Below are 21,991 nucleotides of genomic sequence, written 5' to 3' on the forward strand. Positions count from 1 at the left end.
TATCTGTGTTACTGCCAACTGTTATTTTAGATTAGGTACAACACTGGTGTTATCATGAAGTAATGGCACACTAATTGCCATTAGTAAAAATACACAATATATCGAAAATAAAAAACCCCATCTGTTCCGTCTCCTTATTTGTAACACTAATTTACTATAACCAAAATAAAAAGCACAAAAACCTGGACTGTGGAAATCTATGCCACACACACCTTTCTTACTTTCATCTTTATTATCTTCTTTGGTATCGGTTTTGTGTTCTTTCGACGACAACTCATTGCGCGTGTCATCGAGCTCGCCATTCCGTATGCGACTGCGTAACGATGACGTGCGGGACAGACCCGTGCTTCCTGCCGTCAGACTAGATGTGTTGGCGGGGTCAGAACTAGTGACAGCATTCCGCTGACTACGAGGTATATAAGCTGTTGGGAGAAAACAATAAGAAAGTAACCACTGGTACACACATAACAGACTGACTACGAGGTATATAAGCTGTTGGGAGAAAACAATAACAAAGTAACCACTGGTACACACATAACATAGATTGACTACGAGGTATATAAGCTGTTGGGAGAAAATAATAAAAAAGTAACCACTGGTACACACAGAACAGAACGACTACGAGGTATATAAGCTGTTGGGAGAAACCAATAAAAAAGTAACCACTGGTACACACATAACATAGAATGACTATGAGGTATGTAAGCTGTTGGGAGGAAACAACAGTAAAAGTAGCTACCACTTATGTTTCACATAAAACAGAATTAAATCTATTTAATGATATCTAAACCTAATATAGAATGTAGTTCCTTTTGGCAATTATTTATTTTTGTAGAGGGAGAGAGACAGACAGACAGGAAGAAAGGAATGTTTATTTTAATATTTTAATTACATTTATATGGCTTCAGACATACAGGGTTGAAAATTAGCAGTTGCCCGGTCACCTTTATTGGCTAAGGGCAACTAAGTATTTTACAAAGGTAGTCCGTTGGGTGACCATTGATTTTATGGTCTGGTGAGTATGGTACTAATTAAAAAAAAACTGATACTGAATTGAATGTGACAAAACACACTGCGTCTATGTTGGCGCGAACTACAGTCTGGCAGCAGAAGACCTAGAACATGTACTATATTTTGACAGCACCAACATAATGAATAAAGATAAAATTCATATAAAACATATACATTTTTTAAGTCTTAAACCCACACCATCTCAAATAACACTTTATTGGGGGTAGGCCTAAAAAAGCAGTGTAAATTAAAACAAAAATTCTTTATAAATTACCATCAAATTGCATAGGTTAACTCTTATTTTTGTGATACAAGTTTTAAGGTAAATGATGGAACATCCAAGATAATCTGAATGACACAACCGTAATACATGGTCAAGGCCGTATCTCTGCACAAAGCAGAATTTAATGAGCATTTGGCAAAACAGTGGATGATTCCATGGATCTCTATCTAGGAGAACAGCAACTCCCGAGGAAATAATTTGCTGGGAATTTCACCCCTCTTGTATCACCACAAAGTTTATTCCATACCTCTTGCATCGCCACATAGAGGACTGCCACTCCCAGACTAGTTTACTAAAGCACGAGCAGTTCTACATTTAGTCTGTTTTTACTGCATTATCTTTTATCCTGTATTGAAAATGAGATTTAATATGTTTCATTTAATGGTACTTTGTAAAGAAACGTTTTATTTATACTGGATTTCTTTTTCAAATTTTTTTTTATTCGAGTTGGTATCGGTTTAAAACTTAAAGGAGACCGGACACCAAACCATATATATGGCATAATGAATTGTTTGCCGTCATAAACCACAACACGCAACTACCGCGCTCCCCTTATTGACTAAGTTAAGCGTGCCAGTCTTGGTGGGGTTTTTTTTCGCCGATCTCCGATGTTTGCCGGAAACTGTCGACAATTGATGAGCTAGACCTGTGACATCATCGATGAGAGGAAAACTGAAGAAACTACCAAGCAGCATGGACGAACTTAGCGATTCGAGTGACGAAGAATTGTGTCCAGCTTGTGCTAATGGCATCAAACCGTATCAGTCTGAACCACTTATCAGAGACTTTGTTCCTAATCCTGGAAATGTTGTCTTAGATGAAAATTCGGATGAATCAACTGCCAACGAAGACGAGGAAGCCACATGGTCATAGACTAGCATACAAGCATTTTTTAAACAATTTTTTATGACATTTTTAATGTAAACTGAAGCAAATGGACCTAATTAGAAGAAAAGCACACAAAATGTAATAATATTTCATCATAAATCTTGTTCAGCATAGATGTAAATATGACATGTCAGTGGATATTCCAGAGGCTGATTTCACAAATTTGCAAAAAGCGTCCCCTCCTCACCAAAGCAAGATATAATAATTTAACAAAAAAACTTTGTTCTCTTAACTAGTTACCCTCCAAGTTTTAATGTGTTTGGTTAAACCGTGTACTTTTAATTATTAAGAAAATGTGTTACCAGTCTGCCGAAACTGTCCACAGCCAGGTACAGAAACACAGAAATGTTGGAAAATATTATAGTGTTGCCACATACTGACAATCACTTTACAACTAATATGTCTTATCGACAATATTATTATGTAGTCTTTGCATTTATTAATATAAAATACAACAGGCCCGTAGGAACTGGGGAGGGGCGGGCCTAGGGGCTTGTTCTCCATCATACACTCTAGAATGAAAATGTATGTTTTAAATTTTCACTATTTTGCATAAATAAAGATGATATAAAGGTAAAAATCTAGTTTGTATCCCTCACTAGAGACTGTATTCCTCCCCCCCCCCCCCACTCTTCAAATATCGTTCCTACAGGCCTATACAAATGTAGATAATATGTAAAGGGTGAAGTTAGGAACCAGTTCCTTTTATCTTTAGGATTTTGTAATCATGATTTCAAACCAACTGTTTCAGGTAGTTTGCTCCACATACTGACATAAAACACATTTGTTATATATTGGAATAAAATTTTAAAAAATTACAATATATCCGGTGTTATTTTCTTTAATCATTCATGGAGGAAGAAGGAAGTCTTGATGAAAATATATTACAGGTAAAACAAAATAATATATGATACTTATTCCATGTGGTAACTATTGTTAATTTTGCTTTAAATTGCTAGATGCCAAAAGTGATTAATTATATTATTTTATGGTAACAGTCGAAAATTAGACGACCAATTGTTTCAACCTCTGCCAAAGGTATCAGGTTTTCTGCCAGAAAATAATTTGAGGTATGTAATAAAACAGGCCCGTAGGAACTGGGGGGGGGGGGGGGGGGGGGGGGGGGGGGGGGGGGGGAGGGAGGAGGAGAGAGGGATAGAGGGGTGCCCCTCATTTGTGAGCTTTTCTTTATCACATTCATTTTTGCTTTTGCCATTGTAACCAAAATCTGATGTAGAATTTATACCCGGTCCGTCATTCGACATTAGCTTTAAAATTATTTAACCATTATTCCTTCTGGCCAGAGTACATATGTTGTTCCTGCCAAAGTGTTAGCATTTTAATTTTGATGACAATATACTGAACTGACAATATACTGAACTGACGATAAACATTGTTAACTAATGTAATAATTCACGTTTGGAAGGTGTTTTGTTATGAGGTTAACAAACCAACTAGATGAAGAGACATTAGTATGGAGTCGTTATGGGCTGTCGGTGAAAATTAATTTGGTAATTATAGGTAAATAAATGTGAAGTTTAAATATTCGTATGTGAACAAATTGCAATACCTTTATTTGATGTATATCTTAAGTACATACTTGTTTTAATTTTCACATTGTAAATGTACCATAACCTGCTGTATTTAGTTGGTGTAAAGCCCATTCGACGACAATAAAAGAAAGAAAGAAGTGTTTTATTTAACGACGCACTCAACACATTTTATTTTACGGTTATATGGCGTCAGACATATGGTTAAGGACCACACAGATTTTTTTAGAGGAAACCCGCTGTCGCCACATAGGCTACTCTTTTTACGACAGGCAGCAAGGGATCTTTTATTTGCGCTTCCCACAGGCAGGATAGCACAAACCATGGCCTTTGTTGAACCAGTTATGGATCACTGGTCGGTGCAAGTGGTTTACACCTACCCATTGAGCCTTGCGGAGCACTCACTCAGGGTTTGAAGTCGATATCTGGATTAAAAATCCCATGCCTCAACTGGGATCCGAACCCAGTACCTACCAGCCTGTAGACCGATGGCCTGCCACGACGCCACCGAGGCCGGTCCTCGACGACAATAATGCGTTAAAACAACTTTCATTTTTTTTTGGAAATTGAAACCATGATGTTGGCCGTTTCTTGGGATGCATTGCTGTTACTGTTGCAGTTAAACACTGCACAGTTAACCATCATATAATTACATCGACAGTATATAATAACACTAATTATCTTGTAAATTAAATTTCCGATAAACCTGGAGACTAAAAAAAAAAAAAAAAAAAAGACTAAAAGGCACAACCAAAGAATCAACACGTGTACTGGTATTGCTTGGTAACTCTCACCGATGACGTACTGCCTTGCTTTCGTTCAGATATATGCATGATCCCGCCCACTTCTGTTTTTACCCCAAACCTAAGACGTGCAGCTGACCGGTGCCTCGCAGCGAGCAGGGCGTTAGAGTAATGCGGTATTTGATGCTAACTTAATCCATTACACACTACATGTCTTTTGGTGTCCGGTCTCCTTTAACAACATGTTTTTATATCAATTTACTTTATTCATTATTAAGTTCAACGTCAATTCATCGGTTTTCTTTAATGCAAACAGTTATTATTCAACAAAAACCCACTATAGTTTTAATTTTACCTGTGCAGTTAAATTTCAATGTGACAATTAGAGGGCTAGTTGAATTTGAGAAGGCCAGTAAGATTTTTCTTCACCTGGCCCTGCTGGCGACCTTGGTTTTCATGTTTATTTTCAACCCTGGACATATGATTAAGAACCACACAAACTAAGACAGAGGAAACTCACTGAGAGACAGAGACAGATACAGAGACAGAGACAGAGACAGAGACAGAGACAGAGAGAGAGAGAGAGAGAGAGAGAGAGAGAGAGAGAGAGAGAGAGAGAGACATATAGATAGAGAGATAGAGACAGAAAGAGAGGGGCAGAGACAGAGACACACACACACCGACCCACCAGGCATAACAAAGTAACGAGTAAATTATTATTTTAGACAGAGTTTGTTCAACTCACATGATATGCTATCTGACGTATGACTACCCAAACTACTTGAATTATCTCGTGTAGAATCTCGAGATCGACGAAAGCTGCTTCGAGAATCCTGAAACAACAGACATAGACAATCAAACACTTTTAAGTACAAGGCTTTACTCCTTAAATTTAATGGGTCTTACTTTTCGAAATGTAGATTTGTTCTATAATAAATTGGGAATGTTTGATTCAATTTAAATATCAAATTCTCCTGAATTTCAATGTGTTAATTCCTCCTTAAAAAAAAAAAAAAAAATGTTATAGATAAAAAATTATGTTCGCATTTTATTTGGTGTTCAGTATATTTAAACATATGCATATAACACAAATTAAAAGTTGGACATTTTTACATTTAAATTGGAAATTTTGTCTTCAAAATTAGGAATAAAAAAACACAACATACATGCAGCCTTTGGGAAATGGTGCTGAATATCATAGTCCAGCAACATACTGGTACGTGATAAAACCCTGAAGTAATTCTCACAAATCATGCATTATAATCATCAGCAAACAAAGATGTATACTAATGTCTCCCCGTTAACAGATGTAGAATTATCAGCAGAACTGTGTACATACCAGCATTATAATTGGGAATAAATATTGTTTAAACCACATACCAGAAAACTATAATGATATGACCCTTAAACAATGAATGTGTTTCTTTCAATAACTTTTGTTCTGTCTAGTTAACACGATCTTATTAAAAGATAATGATATCAGAAATTGGTCACTAGTATAACTGCCATCTGTATATCGGGTGTTTATACTAAACCATAATTTAAAGGACCATCTTACCTCTATCCTTCATACAAATGTAGTCATACAAACTTTGCAACAAAAAATCTACATTAATAATCAAACACACATTATACAACATTAAGCATTTATCTCTCAGTATAAATAGCTGTCAAGAAGAGAAGTGTGCAACATGAGAACAAGACACTCCTTCAAAATAAGTCAAGGCAATGTCATAGGGTCTACCTTGTTTTGTTTTCAATGCAGTTCTGTAGTATTAATCTTATATGTATGTAGATGGTCAAGATGGTTTAGATTAATAAACTATTTATACACCTCCTTTACTCCCACATGCAGATTGCACATGCATGCACACACACACACACACACACACACACACACACACACACACACACACACACACACACACACACACACACACACACACACACACACACACACACACTCTATTAGTGTAGTTAAAATGACTTTCAATCTAGAAAAAAAATTGGTATAAAAGGTTTTTTGGTACCAAAAGAAGTAGAATTGTATCCTATAACTTTAGCATATCCAAAATTCACAAACGTTAAATATGCAAATTAACTCATTAGTATGCATAATAACTATCAACACAACTGATGTGGAATGAACATGATTATCATAAATACAAGTGTACAGGCAATATAACAGCTTGAACTTAACTGTGGCGCCAGTAGCCAATGTTGCATGTGCAATATGAATTGCTGTAGGTTTGTGGCTTTACCTATGGCAGTGTTTTGCATTGGATAAAAATTATTACTGTTGTATTCATGAAGGGATAATTTTGTTGTCTTTAATTTTGTGTTTATTTGCTGCAAAAGTTAATGATTTAAAATTGCTGTAGGCAGGCTCAAAGTATATGTATATTTTTTCCGTTGTCAAAAACCTTTCAAAATGTCCGTAGGAAACAAATTCGTCCAAGCCTTGCAGTACAAAACTGGTTTTCCAATGGTAGCTGACATCTATTACTAATAAACTTATTATCTGCAAGAATATGAAATGCAAGAGCTAGTAAACAGTGATAACTTGCAGATGAGCCGAAATATTTAGAATACATATATATAGTAAACTGTGGATGTTGTAATTAGAACTAGAATTTTTACAAAATCCACTAGCCATGGGATCAGAGATTTTGAAAATTTACTAGCCACAATTAAAAATTCACTAGCCCTACTTTACCCGGTACTGAATACAATTTTACTATTAGTAATAATCGGATATGTTACCTAAAGAGAGAGAGAAAGAGATTAAAAACACTAAGATTGGGGGTGGGGGTGGAGGTAGGATATTCATATTTACCAAATAAGACTTAAATGCAGCATTTGACAACTTTTTTTTCACTAGCCGTCGCATGGCAATAGCAGTTATTTACTAGCCAACTTTGAATATCACTAGCCATGGGAGTGGGGCTAAAATAATCTAGAAGCCCTGTGTTATAAGTCATTCAGTAATTCTCCGATATATTGGTCACCACAGATATGCAATGATAAATACTGTAAATCCTTCAATAGATGCCTTCCTTGATTAAATGCCTGCCTTACATATGTCTGTTTATGCTGTTGTAGGTTTGTGATGTTAATGAACACGTTATATTTATCAGTCTCATTGCATGGAAAGAACAACAAGATAGGAGAAGGCTTTTTTATTTTTCATTGAGGCCAGGGCAGATTATGGGGGTGTTTCCCAGTTGCACAGACCCCCACCCCCCGGCAAAAAAAAAAACCCACCCCACCAAGTAGATCTAAATTGATGTCCATGTAAATTTGATAATTTCAAATAATAAACATTTAAATATTACCTAAAGCATAATTCGCCCCTATTGAGGTAAGAGGTTTCCACAGGTACAAACAATTTTGGAAGCCTACATTAGAAAATGACCTTACAGCAAGGCCATTTTTGAAAATTTTGATGAGAAAAAAATAGAAACTTGCCTGATAAGAGGCCTCCCTTGAATAGTAGCCAGGTCTCGGAGCATTACGAAAAACAAAATAGAAACTTGCCTGGAATAGAGGCCTCCCTTGAATAGTAGCCAGGTCTCAGAGCATTACGAAAAACAAAATAGAAACTTGCCTGGAATAGAGGCCTCCCTTGAATAGTAGCCAGGTCTCGGAGCATTACGAAAAATAAATTAGAAACTTGCCTGGAATACAGGTCTCCCTTGAATAGTAGCCAGGTCTGCTCTGCCAGAGCATTACAAAAAAAAAAAAAAATAGAAACTTGCCTGGAATAGAGGCCTCCCTTGAATAGTAGCCAGGTCTCGGAGCATTACGAAAAACAAAATAGAAACTTGCCTGGAATAGAGGCCTCCCTTGAATAGTAGCCAGGTCTCAGGGCATTACGAAAAAAAACCAAAATAGAAACTTGCCTGGAATAGAGGCCTCCCTTGAATAGTAGCCAGGTCTCAGAGCATTACAAAAAACAAAATAGAAACTTGCCTGGAATAGAGGCCTCCCTTAAATAGTAGCCAGGTCTCAGAGCATTACGAAAAACAAAATAGAAACTTGCCTGGAATAGAGGTCTCCCTTGAATAGTAGCCAGGTCTCGGAACATTACAAAAAAAAATAAAAAAAAATAGAAACTTGCCTGGAATAGAGGCCTCCCTTGAATAGTAGCCAGGTCTCAGAGCATTACGAAAAACAAAATAGAAACTTGCCTGGAATAGAGGCCTCCCTTGAATAGTAGCCAGGTCTCGGAGCATTACGAAAAACAAAATAGAAACTTGCCTGGAATAGAGGCCTCCCTTGAATAGTAGCCAGGTCTCGGAGCATTACGAAAAACAAAATAGAAACTTGCCTGGAATAGAGGCCTCCCTTGAATAGTAGCTAGATCTCGGAGCATTACGAAAAATAAAATAGAAACTTGCCTGGAATAGTGGTTTCCCTTAAATAGTAGCCAACTATAAAATAGAAACTTGCCTGGAATAGTGGTTTCCCTTAAATAGTAGCCAACACTTTGTTAAATCTAAGATCAGAACTCCTTTCATGGATTTACTTAACATTAAGAATCATACAAGAGGTAGTCTTGTGTAATGTTTCAAATATGATGTGATGTCATTTGTAAATCATATATGACGTCAGTAAATAAAAGGCGCTAACTGCAGTAAAAAGAAAAAGAGAATTCCTCATTTAAAAGTTCCGATCCAGATCGCACATATGTGCGATACAAAATAAATTTGTCGCACGGTTTAAAAATGTCTTTATCACTATAAGATTGAATAGGCATGTAATAAAAAATTATTATTACACAGCAAGGGTAAATAATCTTTGTGCACAATGAATCGTCTAAAAATCAGATCCTGTCTATATATCTTGTTAATCAGATTGGTGCTTATAAAAATTACTAGTTTGTCAGAATATTTACTTGATAAATTTTTTATTACAAAACAAAATGGCAAACCAGTAAGCAGAGAATGTAAATTCCACTTGACAATTTATATATCAACCAAGATAGGACGCGAAATGTTTGGAAAATATGAAGTGTACTACTGCTGTGAACTTGCTGTCAGGCAGGCATCAGTGTGTTTTAGGTCATCCACTAGATTAATCAGTCCCCTAGAGTGAGCAGACTTTTTGATAACACCTTGATAACTATTAAAATTCAAAGGTGATCTGGTTTTTGGTAGGTTGTGCACAAGTGCACACACACATAAACACAAATACACACAACCGCGCATTTACACACACACACACACCATTATCTCAAAACTTCACATCAAAGGCAAAAAAAAAAAAAAAAAAAAATCATTATCTAAAAAAACGGTAGTCAATAAGAAAATATGTACATCTACCGCACAAAGTACTCCTTATTAACTACCGAATACTTACTACCAGACTGAATGTGAATACATTTAACACAAACAAGTGAAGAAAAGACTCGCCACATGCTTCATGGGAAAAACATTACCACCTGGTTAGTAACAGGATCTACCACTCCTCTTCCTCCTGGCCCCCACACACGCGTGAGATGCAGATCTACGGTACTCAACAACGAGCGGGGTCACTCGAACAACATCCAGGAATAAAAACATGCACAAGCTCACAAACACTTACATCTCGGTGGTCTTCCCAGCGGCGGTGGTAAGTCGACGTTTCGTCGGCCGGAGTGTCTTTGGAAGACAAACTAGAACTAGTTCTATCAGAGAGAGAATCTTTCTGAGAGTCCCGTACTGAGTCTCTCTTTGTTATAGACACACTAGAATTATCTTTATCGGTCTCTTTGTTATTTTGAAGTCTTAATTTTTCCCTATCCTGATCGGTGGACGAATGTTTTATTGATTCCTGCGCTTGTTCCACGTCTTCCAAAGCAACACCCTGAATGAAGAAGAAAAAGACAATATTTATTATTAAATAAATTAAGTCTTTATGCACATACACACACACACTCACTCACACACACGCACACAAACACATACACTATTAGTCTAGTTAAAATAGCTATGAACATGTAAACCAAATTGCTATAAAAGAGGAAATGGTACTTTTTATCAGATTTCTACTATTTCCTGGTCATTTGGACAGTTTCATAAACAATTTGAAATCAGCTGAAAAGGATCTCTGAAATTAGCAGGTTACTGTAAAGTTTTCATCAAAGAACAAAAACACATTTTTAGGCACCACTAAAAATGGCAAAATTCAGCAATTGTTTTATTTCATTTTAAATGAATATCTGTATACTGAATTGTATTCTTTTCTCTATTATACTGAGGGTTTTTTATATCTTTGTTTTGTGAGGGTTTTTTATATGTTTGTTTTGTGAGGGTTTTTTATATGTTTGTTTTGTGAGGGTTTTTTATATGTTTGTTTTGTGAGGGTTTTTTATATGTTTGTTTTGTGAGGGTTTTTTATATGTTTGTTTTGTGAGGGTTTTTTATATGTTTGTTTTGTGAGGGTTTTTTATATGTTTGTTTTGTGAGGGTTTTTTGGGGTGTTTTTGTATTGCTTCTAGAGCTTGTATTGCTTCTCCTCAAGTTACTCTAGAATTTATTGAAAACCTGTTATATGTAATATATCAAGGTCATGTTGACTGCCTGTCCCTTATATTCACCCTGGTCGGGGACAGGTCTTATTGTAACAGGGATTCCATGAAGTAAAAAAAAAAAATAATAATAAAAAAAGGGGCAAAATTTGGAATTCTAGAAAAACAGTGACGAAAGTGTCAGAAGTCTGCAAATATACTTGTCAATAATATAGTGAAATATGTAAACTATACAATGGTTTTGAAAAATCAAAATGGCTGATATTACAACTACACTGACCTGTGTTGACCTTCTGGTTTCTCTTGCTCTCTTGGCTCTGGCCTTCCGCTGAGTTTCTGCTTCTTCATCACGCTTGGGAGGTTCATAAGATCTGATAAAAAACATTTTACAGTTACATTACTTCAGCAACATAATCCATTTACAGAGAAAAAGAGAAGATGAAATTACACAAAACTAGGTCACATTCACATTAAAATTAAAACCAATAAAGAGGGAATTTTACATTGCATAAGACCACCGAATGTGATGATCCTGCATCAAACAGTATGCAAAATGTTGGTCAGTCAAAATTTTACTTTCAAATTCAGAAGAATGGATCAGTAGTGTCACAGTGTAACAATATATATTTTTTTTTATTTAATTAAAAAATAATGAAAAAAAAGAAAAAGAAAAAAAAGAAAAGAAAAACCCAAGAATACTGGTGAGGTACACGAAATGCAAATCAAAAGTAGGTTATGGTGATCTAGTTTCCTAAAGCAGCAAGGGATCTTTCATATGCACATACCACAGCCTTTGACCAGTTGTGGTGCACTGGTTGGAACAAGAAAAAAAACAATCATGTTAATGGATCCACCAAAGTGGTTCAATCCTGCAACGCAAACACTGCAAGTGAGCACTGAACTAAATTCCATCCTCTACTTATGGTATGCGACATACAAATATCCCAAGTTGTACTTGCATGCAAGGATTGGTAATCCTATATGAACTGATAAAGAAAATATGGCCTGGACAAGAATTTCTTTTAATGTGCATGAAAAGTAGGTCGTGGTGACCTAGTTATGGTATGTGACATACAGCTATTCCAAGCTGTACTTGCATGCAAGGTTTGTTGATCCTAGATGAATTGAAAAGAAAAATATGCTCAATTTTTTTTTTTTAAATATGGACTGACTTATGAACGCCATACCATAATACAACCCGTCAAAGACAGGCACATAAAACCCCCAATTAATATAGATTATCGTTTATGAGGAGTGGCATTCGATGACAATTTCAATATATTCATATCACTGTTGGAAACCGCAACACCAGACTACCTTCTGAACATTGAGATGTTGGATGTGGGTGATGTGACTGTTGTAGTTGTGTAGATGGTGGTGCTGGCTGTCGTCACTGACGCTGGTATTGTCACGGTTGTCGACGGCGCCGTTGTTGTCGTCGTCCTCGACCGCAGCAGCACATCGTCCTGCTGCTTGTCGCTCTCCTTGCCGCTGTCCTTGCGTTCATTCTGCTCTTGTTGCCTGCGATAGTAGGGCACGTATGCAGATTGGTATGAGCTGCCAGTGGAGTGCAGGCTGCGATAAGGGGAGGTAGCAGATCGACCGTACGAGCTAACAAAACTATGTCTGGAACACACAAAAGCAAAAACAAAACGTGACATGCATGCATGCAGTCAGTAAAATGCTAACAACAAGCCGCACACACACACACAAATATATTTGATCAAGTACTCTGCATTACTGAATTCTATTGTCAGAAAGTACAGTGAATGGATCATGTCTCTTGCAAATGTGATGTCTGAAGTCACTAAATGATGTGCAGGACTTGCAGTCACAAAATGATGTGCTGGACTTGCAGTCACAAAATGATGTGCTGGACTTGCAGTCACAAAATGATGTGCTGGACTTGCAGTCACAAAATGATGTGCTGGACTTGCAGTCACAAAATTATGTGCTGGACTTGCAGTCACAAAATTATGTGCTGGACTTGCAGTCACAAAATGATGTGCTGGACTTGCAGTCACTAAGTGTTGTAAAAAAAAGAAGAAAAAAAAAAGAAGATCCTATGTGCCATGATCTGTTATAACTGTTGCTATTTACTGCAAACATTTCTTGAAAATGTGATGTCTAAAGTCACTAATGATGTGCTGGACTTGCAAAAAAAGCTACTCTATGTCATGACCTGTTATAATTGTTACAGTATATTGCAAACATTTTGTGTAAATATGAAGTCTCTAATGATGTGCTGGACTTGCAGTCACTAAGTGTTGTAAAAAAAAAAAAAAAAAAAAAAAAGATCCTATGTGCCATGATCTGTTATAACTGTTGCTATTTACTGCAAACATTTCTTGAAAATGTGATGTCTAAAGTCACTAATGATGTGCTGGACTTGCAAAAAAAGCTACTCTGTGCCATGATCTGATATAATTGTTGCTATTTATTGGAAACATTTTGTTGCAAACAATTCATTTATTAAACTGTGTTCTTAACCAATCATAACTGCACAATTACTCAGGGCTAGCTCTGGCACTTACCAAATTTGCCAACTGCTAATTTCAAAAACAATTGGCAAATTTATTTTAATTTAGCGAAATAATTTCATGTAATAAAAGATATTTTGTTACAAAATAACTGGTTTTTTGTAATTTTTTAAGTTTAATAGATAATTTCACCCAGAGCTCACCCTGCTTACTTTTACTAGTAATAAGGATGAAGAAAGAAAGAAAGAAATGTTTTATTTAACGTCACACTCAACACATTTTATTTACGGTTATATGGCATCAGACATATGGTTAAGGACCACACAGATATTGAGAAAGGAAACCCGCTGTCGCCACTTCATGGGCTACTCTTTTCGATTAGCAGCAAGGGGTCTTTTATATGCATCACCCCAGACAGGGTAGTACATACCACGGCCTTTGATATACCAGTCGTGGTGCACTGGCTGGAACGAGAAATAGCCCAATAGGCCCACTGACGGGGATCGATCCCACACAGACCGCGCATCGAGCAGCGCTGTACCACTGGGCTACGTCCCGCCCCTAAGGATGAAGAAGCAATAGCAGTAGTAGTATAGTAGTCATAGCCAAGAACAGCAGCTGTAGTTTTTACAGTAATTGTACTAATTTTAATTGTTTTTTTCACTTGTGAAATAATTTCAGGTTTGTTTTACAGTTTTAACTCAGTGGTCAGTGAGTTTGAATAAACAGTTTGTTGAAGAAAACTGGCTACAAAAAGAATAGTAATAATAATTATTGTTCAGCATTCTAATAGCATGTTGAGAAGAAAGCTTCAACAAAAGGAAGATTCACGCAAAATGAACACAAACAAAATGAACACTGGAAAACAGAACAACATCAACTTGTAACTTGTGAGAGAAAAAACAGGTTTTCATTAATGTTCAAATAACATTTCTGATCCATGCAGGATTGCACACTTTCAGAAACTCCTATAATAAAATTTTACTCTGTAAAAATCCTTAATAAATGGATATGTATATGTACTGAGAGGCATAACTAACACAATGAGTATTTCACTGATATTTTTTAATGAAAATGTCATAATATATATATATATATATATAAAATAAGAATGGTAACAACTGTAAGTTGTAACCGAAAGATTTTCTTGGGAGAAAAACATAAAATAAATTGTGTTTGAAACAAAAACACAACTTGGTGGGGTTTTTTGCAACAAAATAGCTTCTTTTTTTCAGCATTACTTATCATGGCATATTGAAGAAAAAAAAAGACAAGAAAACAATAAAATGGTTGCTTTCATAGCGAGACCAGTGTAGGGAAAGCATGTGCAAAAACATTTTCATATGCAATGCTGTGTTGTTGCAATAAACATAAAGTTTGTTTTTTTGCCTCACATGCATTTTATTCCATTTTTTCCCCTGATTTTAACAAAATCCTCTTTCACTTACTGATGTTACCAGTATGTCATTTTGTCCACATGTACGAAAACATTCAGTGAAATACCCATTTCATTATTTATGCCTCTCAGTAAATATAAATAAAAATTAACCATGCAAAAGGTTCAAAGCACAATGCATTGAAGTTAAAAAGTAAAAGTTTTGATAACTAATATAATTTCATTCACAACCATTTTCAGGTTCAAATTTTAATAAAAACCTGCACACACATATTTTAAGAACCTTCAACAAAAAATTCAAAATTCAAAACTACATTATTAAATTAGTAAAATCCTTACATATCTATGCACATTTGGCAATTCTAAGACCCAGAACTACGTTTTGACACAAGGTTGACAGTGACACAGTACAGGATGCTTTACATGCACTTTCCAATAGGCAGCTGATGGTGGTGTGGCATTGATGGGACAGGTGTATGTGCGTGTGTGGGGTAATCGATCTTGTGTCCCATCACACCTCAGTTAAGCACACTACCACTAAGCTACATTACACCACATTCCAATAAGTAAACGTTATATTAAGAGAAAAGAAAACTTTTGTTGCATGTATCTTATATGCATTGCTATACCATAAGCATACGGGCTCTCAGATTTGTGGGGAAGGGGGGTGGGGTGGGGGTGGAGAGAGGCGGCGGCAAGCAGACTTTTGCCCAAACTGAATAAAAACACACTATGTCACTATTCAAGAGAGTTAACTCTTGGTAATTTTTCCGTTTAGCCAAAAAGCAATATTAATGTAGGATTTTAAATATTTTTGTTTACAAAATTGAAATGACTTTTATTGGAAATAAAAAAATATGTTATGTCATCTCTTGATATTTGGTATAACTTGACGAACATTTTTTTGTGTCTGCTTTTAATTTTACTTTATTATAAAGTAAACCTTTTTAAGTTAAGTACCTGTCTGCTTTTAAGTTTACTTTTATTATAAAGTAAAGCTATTAAAGTGAAATACCTGTCTGCAAGACGGTTATCTTGATTCACCTCAGCTGTAGTACTGGGCACAGATGACGTACTCACAACATTGCGCTGATTGCCGTAGTGATCCTAATAAGAACAACAGAATGAAATAACACAAAATGTGCAATAATTATACACAAAGGAGAAACCTCGTCCACAGTAAAATATTTTCTAACATTCAATAACCCTAAAATATTTAAATATTCTGGTCTCAATTTCACTATTTCCGAATGAAAGGTATAAATAAAGAAATTGTTAAAAATAAATACTTTTCTGTCATTCAATAATCCAAAATTATTTTAAAATCTAAAGTTTAGATGGTTTGAGTTCTGGTCATTTACATATTTCAAAAAGAGTTGCAATCATATTATGCTTGACTCTACTTGAATGCATTGAATTTTGTAAAGGTGAATACACGGTACATGTAATTGTTTGAATCTGTGTGTAAAAAAAAAAAATATTAGGTACACATATTTATATATATGTATGTATGTTTAATATATAAGAAGATATTTTCTTTTCAGTCAAATCATTAAAGATTTTACCTAAGACTCCATATTCAGACAACATGGTAAATATTATGTCTTTATTACTACGTAACTAATAAAAATATGTTTTTGTTTTTTTATTAATTCCATAATTTCTGTCCATCCAGAAACAAAATGATCAGAATCTGAGTCACAGCTATATAGTCAACTAACATGATCATTTCTACCATTCCTAATGCTGGGTTTAGACTAGCAACCGCCAGCACAAGGTTGGCCAACTTTCTGCTGTCACAACTTCTACGACTGTCCAGTTGCTAGTCTGATCGCTCTTACAACTCAGTTCTCGTCGTATAACCCATTAGTTGTTAATCTGAGAGCACCCGTCGTAAGTTGGGAGTTGGGGAAATTACAAAGCAAATGTCGAGTTGGCCATCTTGCTGCTGGCAGTTGGTAGTCTGATCCTAGCATTAGATTAAGTATTTGATAAATGCCTTTAGTGCTAGTATCAAAAAATGTGAATTCAGACTCCTAGAAACCTCATCTTTATGTAAGAGGAAAATTAAGAGTCAAATATTGATGTATTTACATGTTACTTCTATATTAAGCTGTTAAAATTAACACTTAAATTATACCAAACGGATAATTTAACAATGAAAACATCACAAAAACAATACTACATGCTTATTTTCACAGTAAAAGCATTATGCAGTATTAATAGAATGTATATAAAGATTACAAAGACAGAACAGGAAAAACTAAGTTAATTGTGCTATCTACTAACTACAAAGCTTATACAGTGCATATCTTAATAATATATATTATTATTCAGGCAAGCTGAGATCATTAGTTCTTTTTGTTAGTTTTTTTCAAACATAACAATAACATGCAATAAAGAAGAACAAATCATCCAGTTTTAAGGATGTTTCATGTCTCCAATATTTAATTAGTTTACTGCTGAATTCAGTTAACTAAATAGTGTAATAAATCTGATTTTATATAAAACTGAACCTTATAGGAACAAAGGAAATAAAATAAATATTTAATGGAACACCCAAACATTCCACATCAGCATTAGAAACAAATATTGTCCACAGATACTAATGCATTATGGGTGGAGTTACTATAAAGAATATTCCAGATTGCAAATGGTGACTTCTTGTGCTGTTTGAAGTGAATAACGATTGATAAAATTAGTTTCAATAACGATTGATAAAATTAGTTTCAAAGAAAAGTGGATTTTTTTTTTTTTTTTAAACAGATGTTTATCCTTTGTGTTAACAGTAGAAATGGTATGAAGACAGATTTGAATGACAGAAAATACAAGAATGAGACATCAGACAAATGAGGTTAATGAGGATTTTTATTTATTGAAGTCTTCTGATAGCAAAATATCAATAAAAAAACCCTTTATTTTCAAGTAGATATATTTAGTATGCAATGAGCTTTTATTTTGTTTATGTAATATTAAAAAATATATATAATAAAAAAAAAAAATTTAAGATGACCCCAAAAAATGGAAATCTTCCGCTTTACTCTATCATTTCGTTCAAAATGGAAAAATGTTCAAGTTGTAGAAGTAGACTCACATTTTCTATGATATGAGGATAATGGTTAGATGCAGGTACATGAAATGTGCCATCCTCTTTTGCCTTGTTTATTGAATCATTAACCATATTCAAAGATCCGGTCTTTCTAAGGCCAGCTCGCCACGAGTGGATGCTACGATCTCTCAGCAACGATGTGTGATTCATTGAAATTTTCGATCCCTGGACATGCAAAAAGGGCATGCAACTAATTGAGTGAGCAAGAACACACTACTAAGCAGATGATTGGATTTTTAAAATATGTCAGGGGATTATTAATTAAAAAAATGTTTTTGAAAAAGAACACAGTCCACTAGGGGACCTCTTTTTTGTTAATGACCACAAATAAAGCATTTTTTCAAATTAATCCACACTTTACATGTCACTGTTTCAAACTGTAGTTTTAACTATAGATTGGGACTCTGCTAGTTTTCTTTTTAGTTAAGTTTGTTTTTCTTTACTTATTATCTTTACTTCATCCATTTTAAATTAGTACCATCATAAAGCCAATAAAAGTTGAATGAATTAACATTTGAAGTGTTACTATAGAAACATTAGATTCTGCTATTAGCTGACAGTTGTAGTAGAAATGGTGGCAGTCTACAAGTAGTACATTTTGCTGTTACTGATCTGACACACTAGTTAAATATTATATATTTCCACACCCCTGTATTCATCACAATTTTACTTTTGACAATTCTACTGTGTACTTTTTTATTAAAATATAATGAAAACAATAAAATTCACAAATTTCTGGATGGGAAATTATTCTAGCAAAAATATACAACATTTTCATGAAAATTATTTTCATTACAATTTTACATTGACATTGTTATTGATCTGGGAATTTTAATTTTTTTTTTAAATAAATAAGATAAAATACATAAATAAATATCACGTTTTACTTATCTTTACCTTGTTACCCATGTCAATTCTGCTTTCTAATTATAACGATGTAGATTCAATATTATTAAAAAAATATATATATCCACAGCACTGACACACAACAGATTTATTGTATTTTGCCTTCTACATAAAGAAGACCAAAATGATGTGTAATTTTATCAATGGTGAGACACTAGTATTTTCATGCAGAGTTTATTTGTGTATTTCCTTGTTGGCATACTGTTACACAGGATTTGTCTCATAGTGAAAAACAATGTCATGCTTATAGCTATTTCCTGAAACATGTGAACATCTTTAGGCATTTTTTAAAAAACTTTTAGTGTTCATACTTTTTTCTAATGATTACGCCTTCTTTTTTTTCATGGTGTGCATATTTTTCTAATGATTATATTTTTTTTTTTTTACTTCATCCTTCTTTTTTTTAAACGACTATCAGATTTTAAACCTTTCAGAAACTTTTTTTATCATAAACTTACCACCCTTCAGTGATCCTCTATTTGAAAATATTCGAAACTATTTAACATTTTCTAAGCTTCACTTACACAAAATTAAATTTGTCTTAAAATTTGATTTTCTTTACAACAATAAATATCTTCCAGTTTATAAGACGTCATACTTTAAAACCTAGAATACAAATTAAGGTAAATATTGAATAAACTAATGTGGGTTTTCAGATTTACTTGTGTTTGTAATATAACAGAACAAGTATGATGAATGGTTACTGTTTAAAAATATGGGCTATGAGATTTGATTTGCTTAGGCATTTTATGGCAAATACGTGATTACAATAATTCCATGGAAGTGGAAATTGCCAAAAACTACTAACCTAAATTACAAAAAATAAGATGGTGACATAAGCACACACAATAATATAAAAATGTATGTTACTGTGGGTGAATGATTCGAAAAGATAGTGGTATTGGAGAGTCAAACAATCAAAATGTGTGGTCTGAAATGGCCCAACAGTGCTGACAATACTATAGAATTTTTTTGCATAAACATTTGTGATACGGATTCTAATTAAAAGTAATTTGTGTTCAAGCCAATCAAAGGATGAGGGCTCAGTGTTTCTACCAGAAATGTTTGGGTATGGTGCTATGGAATTGAATGCAACCACAGTCAACAGAGGGTATGAGGGCCTAGCCTAGAAAGAAAATGGGTTAAGTTTAGGGTTAGGGTTAAGACAATCAAATAGCAATGATAAGAGTAATTTTGTCAAAAGGTTAACTTGAAAAAACAAAACAATTTGCAAACATTTTTGGGTATGGCGCTATACCCGTTTTCCTAAATTATTTTTAACTGACCTGAGTTTCTTAACAGATTTTTCTACAAATAACCTACTGAAGATTTGGAATATCTCCACCAATTCCACTTTTTTTTTTTTCTTTTTTTTTTTCTGCTCGTAGTATTTTTAAAAATATAGTTTGTGTTTTGATTAGTCAAATGAAACTTCAACTACATGTAACCTTTAATGGACTTAAATAGATCTTAAATATTTAACGTAAAGTAAATATACACCCACCCCAGTCCACATGCACCACGAATGTTTAAATAATAAATCCATTTGTTAAAGAGCAACTTTCAAAAATCCACAAAGAGTCTAAAGATAATTTTTACATACAGCACTAAAGAACAGACCACGTACTTCCTTGGTATTACAGCATTTACGAAAAATGGTGTATCCCACCAACCTTATTTATTTAAGGATTGTCTGTTATTTCTTTTACGTTCATCGGGGTATGAACACACAAAAAATCTGTGAATCGGGTAAGTCATTCAAACAACAATAACCCTAAAAATTTATGTTTTATTTTGAATTATTCTTTTTGGTTTAAAAACAATAACGCTCAATACGAAAAATTACCAATATAAAGTGACATCATCAGATATGATGTACCCTGACATTATTTTTACGCTCATCGAGAAATGAACAAACTCCCATTGCTATGGCCTGACCAATAGGATTATGTTAAATTCTAATTAATGTAACGGAAATTTAATTATTGTACGATACCCACAAGCCTCACAATGAATGCAGAAACAGTGAAATGTGCTAGAGTGCTACACACAGGACAATTACCACGACACAGACAAGAAGACAACTGCCAACCCACCTGTTCTTCAGTTGGAAGACTTGACGGTGCACTAATGGACCTTGATACAAGATCCTTTGAAGAAGTCTTATTATTATCCTTAACAGAATTAGAGATTTCTCTATTAGACTGAGGTGTGTCTGTGGCGGGTGAATCTTTAATCACTGCTGGAGTTTCCTTGAAAAAAGCAGAATGCAGAAGCAAAGTAAGCATGGGTCAGTAAGCCTATATACTCAAACCTGCTATAAAGGGCACCTTTGTTAACAACCAGCTTATATATAAAGGACGCCGACTACAACACTTCAAACTGAAAGCAAGTATACTGAACACCAAACGAAACATAAATCAGAGTTGAGGTTAGTTTTTTAATTACGATGTTTAATTAATTAAAAAAAGAGTAAAGTTTGTTTTATTTAATGACGCCACTAGAGCACATTGATTTTTTATCTTATCATCGGCTATTAGACGTCAAACATATGGTCATTCTGACACTGTTTTTTTAGAGGAAACCTGCTGTCGCCATATAGGCTACTCTTTTATGACAGGCAGCAAGGGATCTTTTATTTGCGCTTCCCACAGGCAGGATAGCACAAACCATGGCCTTTGTTGAATCAGTTATGGATCACTGGTCGGTGCAAGTGGTTTACATCTACCCACTGAGCCTTGCGGAGCACTCACTTAGGGTTTGGAGTCGGTATCTGGATTAAAAATCCCATGCATCGACTGGGATCCGAACCCAGTACCTACCAGCCTGTAGACCGACGGCCTAACCATGATGCCACCGAGGCGGGTAATTAATTACAAATGCTCAATTCAGTGTAATGATAAATGTTATATCAACCTGTAATCTCATGAATCTCAATGAGTTAATCACTTGTTAAAATAACTAAATATAATGTTATAGTTTCTTTTGGTGTTGAGTATATTTTATCTTTTTATAAAGGCTACATGATCAAAAAGGCTGCATGTTCAAAACTGAAGGCTGCATGCTCGTGCAGCTCGTGATAATTGCATGCTTGTAAAGGCAGGGCTAGCTCTG

At 34.8% G+C, this 21,991-nt stretch overlaps 1 protein-coding gene across 9 annotated transcripts in view; it reads right to left on the bottom strand.

The window, feature by feature from the left end:
• The window catches only part of LOC121370381 (protein phosphatase 1 regulatory subunit 12A-like), a 94,775-nt gene that overhangs the window by 43,141 nt on the left and 29,643 nt on the right, over nucleotides 1-21,991 (bottom strand). For 3 of the 9 annotated variants that reach the window (XM_041495564.1, XM_041495559.1, XM_041495561.1), the window contains 8 exons: nucleotides 20,974-21,129; nucleotides 17,957-18,136; nucleotides 15,878-15,969; nucleotides 12,304-12,612; nucleotides 11,267-11,357; nucleotides 10,062-10,322; nucleotides 5,221-5,308; nucleotides 213-422 (listed from right to left, as the gene is read on the bottom strand). In XM_041495564.1, coding sequence (XP_041351498.1) covers nucleotides 213-422; nucleotides 5,221-5,308; nucleotides 10,062-10,322; nucleotides 11,267-11,357; nucleotides 12,304-12,612; nucleotides 15,878-15,969; nucleotides 17,957-18,136; nucleotides 20,974-21,129 — 1,387 coding nt within the window. The remainder of the gene's footprint in view (nucleotides 1-212; nucleotides 423-5,220; nucleotides 5,309-10,061; nucleotides 10,323-11,266; nucleotides 11,358-12,303; nucleotides 12,613-15,877; nucleotides 15,970-17,956; nucleotides 18,137-20,973; nucleotides 21,130-21,991) is intronic. The other 6 variants (XM_041495563.1, XM_041495562.1, XM_041495566.1 and 3 more) reach the window with 6 other exon arrangements.

Source organism: Gigantopelta aegis, chromosome 4 (genome assembly GCF_016097555.1).
Source record: "Gigantopelta aegis isolate Gae_Host chromosome 4, Gae_host_genome, whole genome shotgun sequence".
NCBI classification, from domain to species: domain Eukaryota; kingdom Metazoa; phylum Mollusca; class Gastropoda; order Neomphalida; family Peltospiridae; genus Gigantopelta; species Gigantopelta aegis.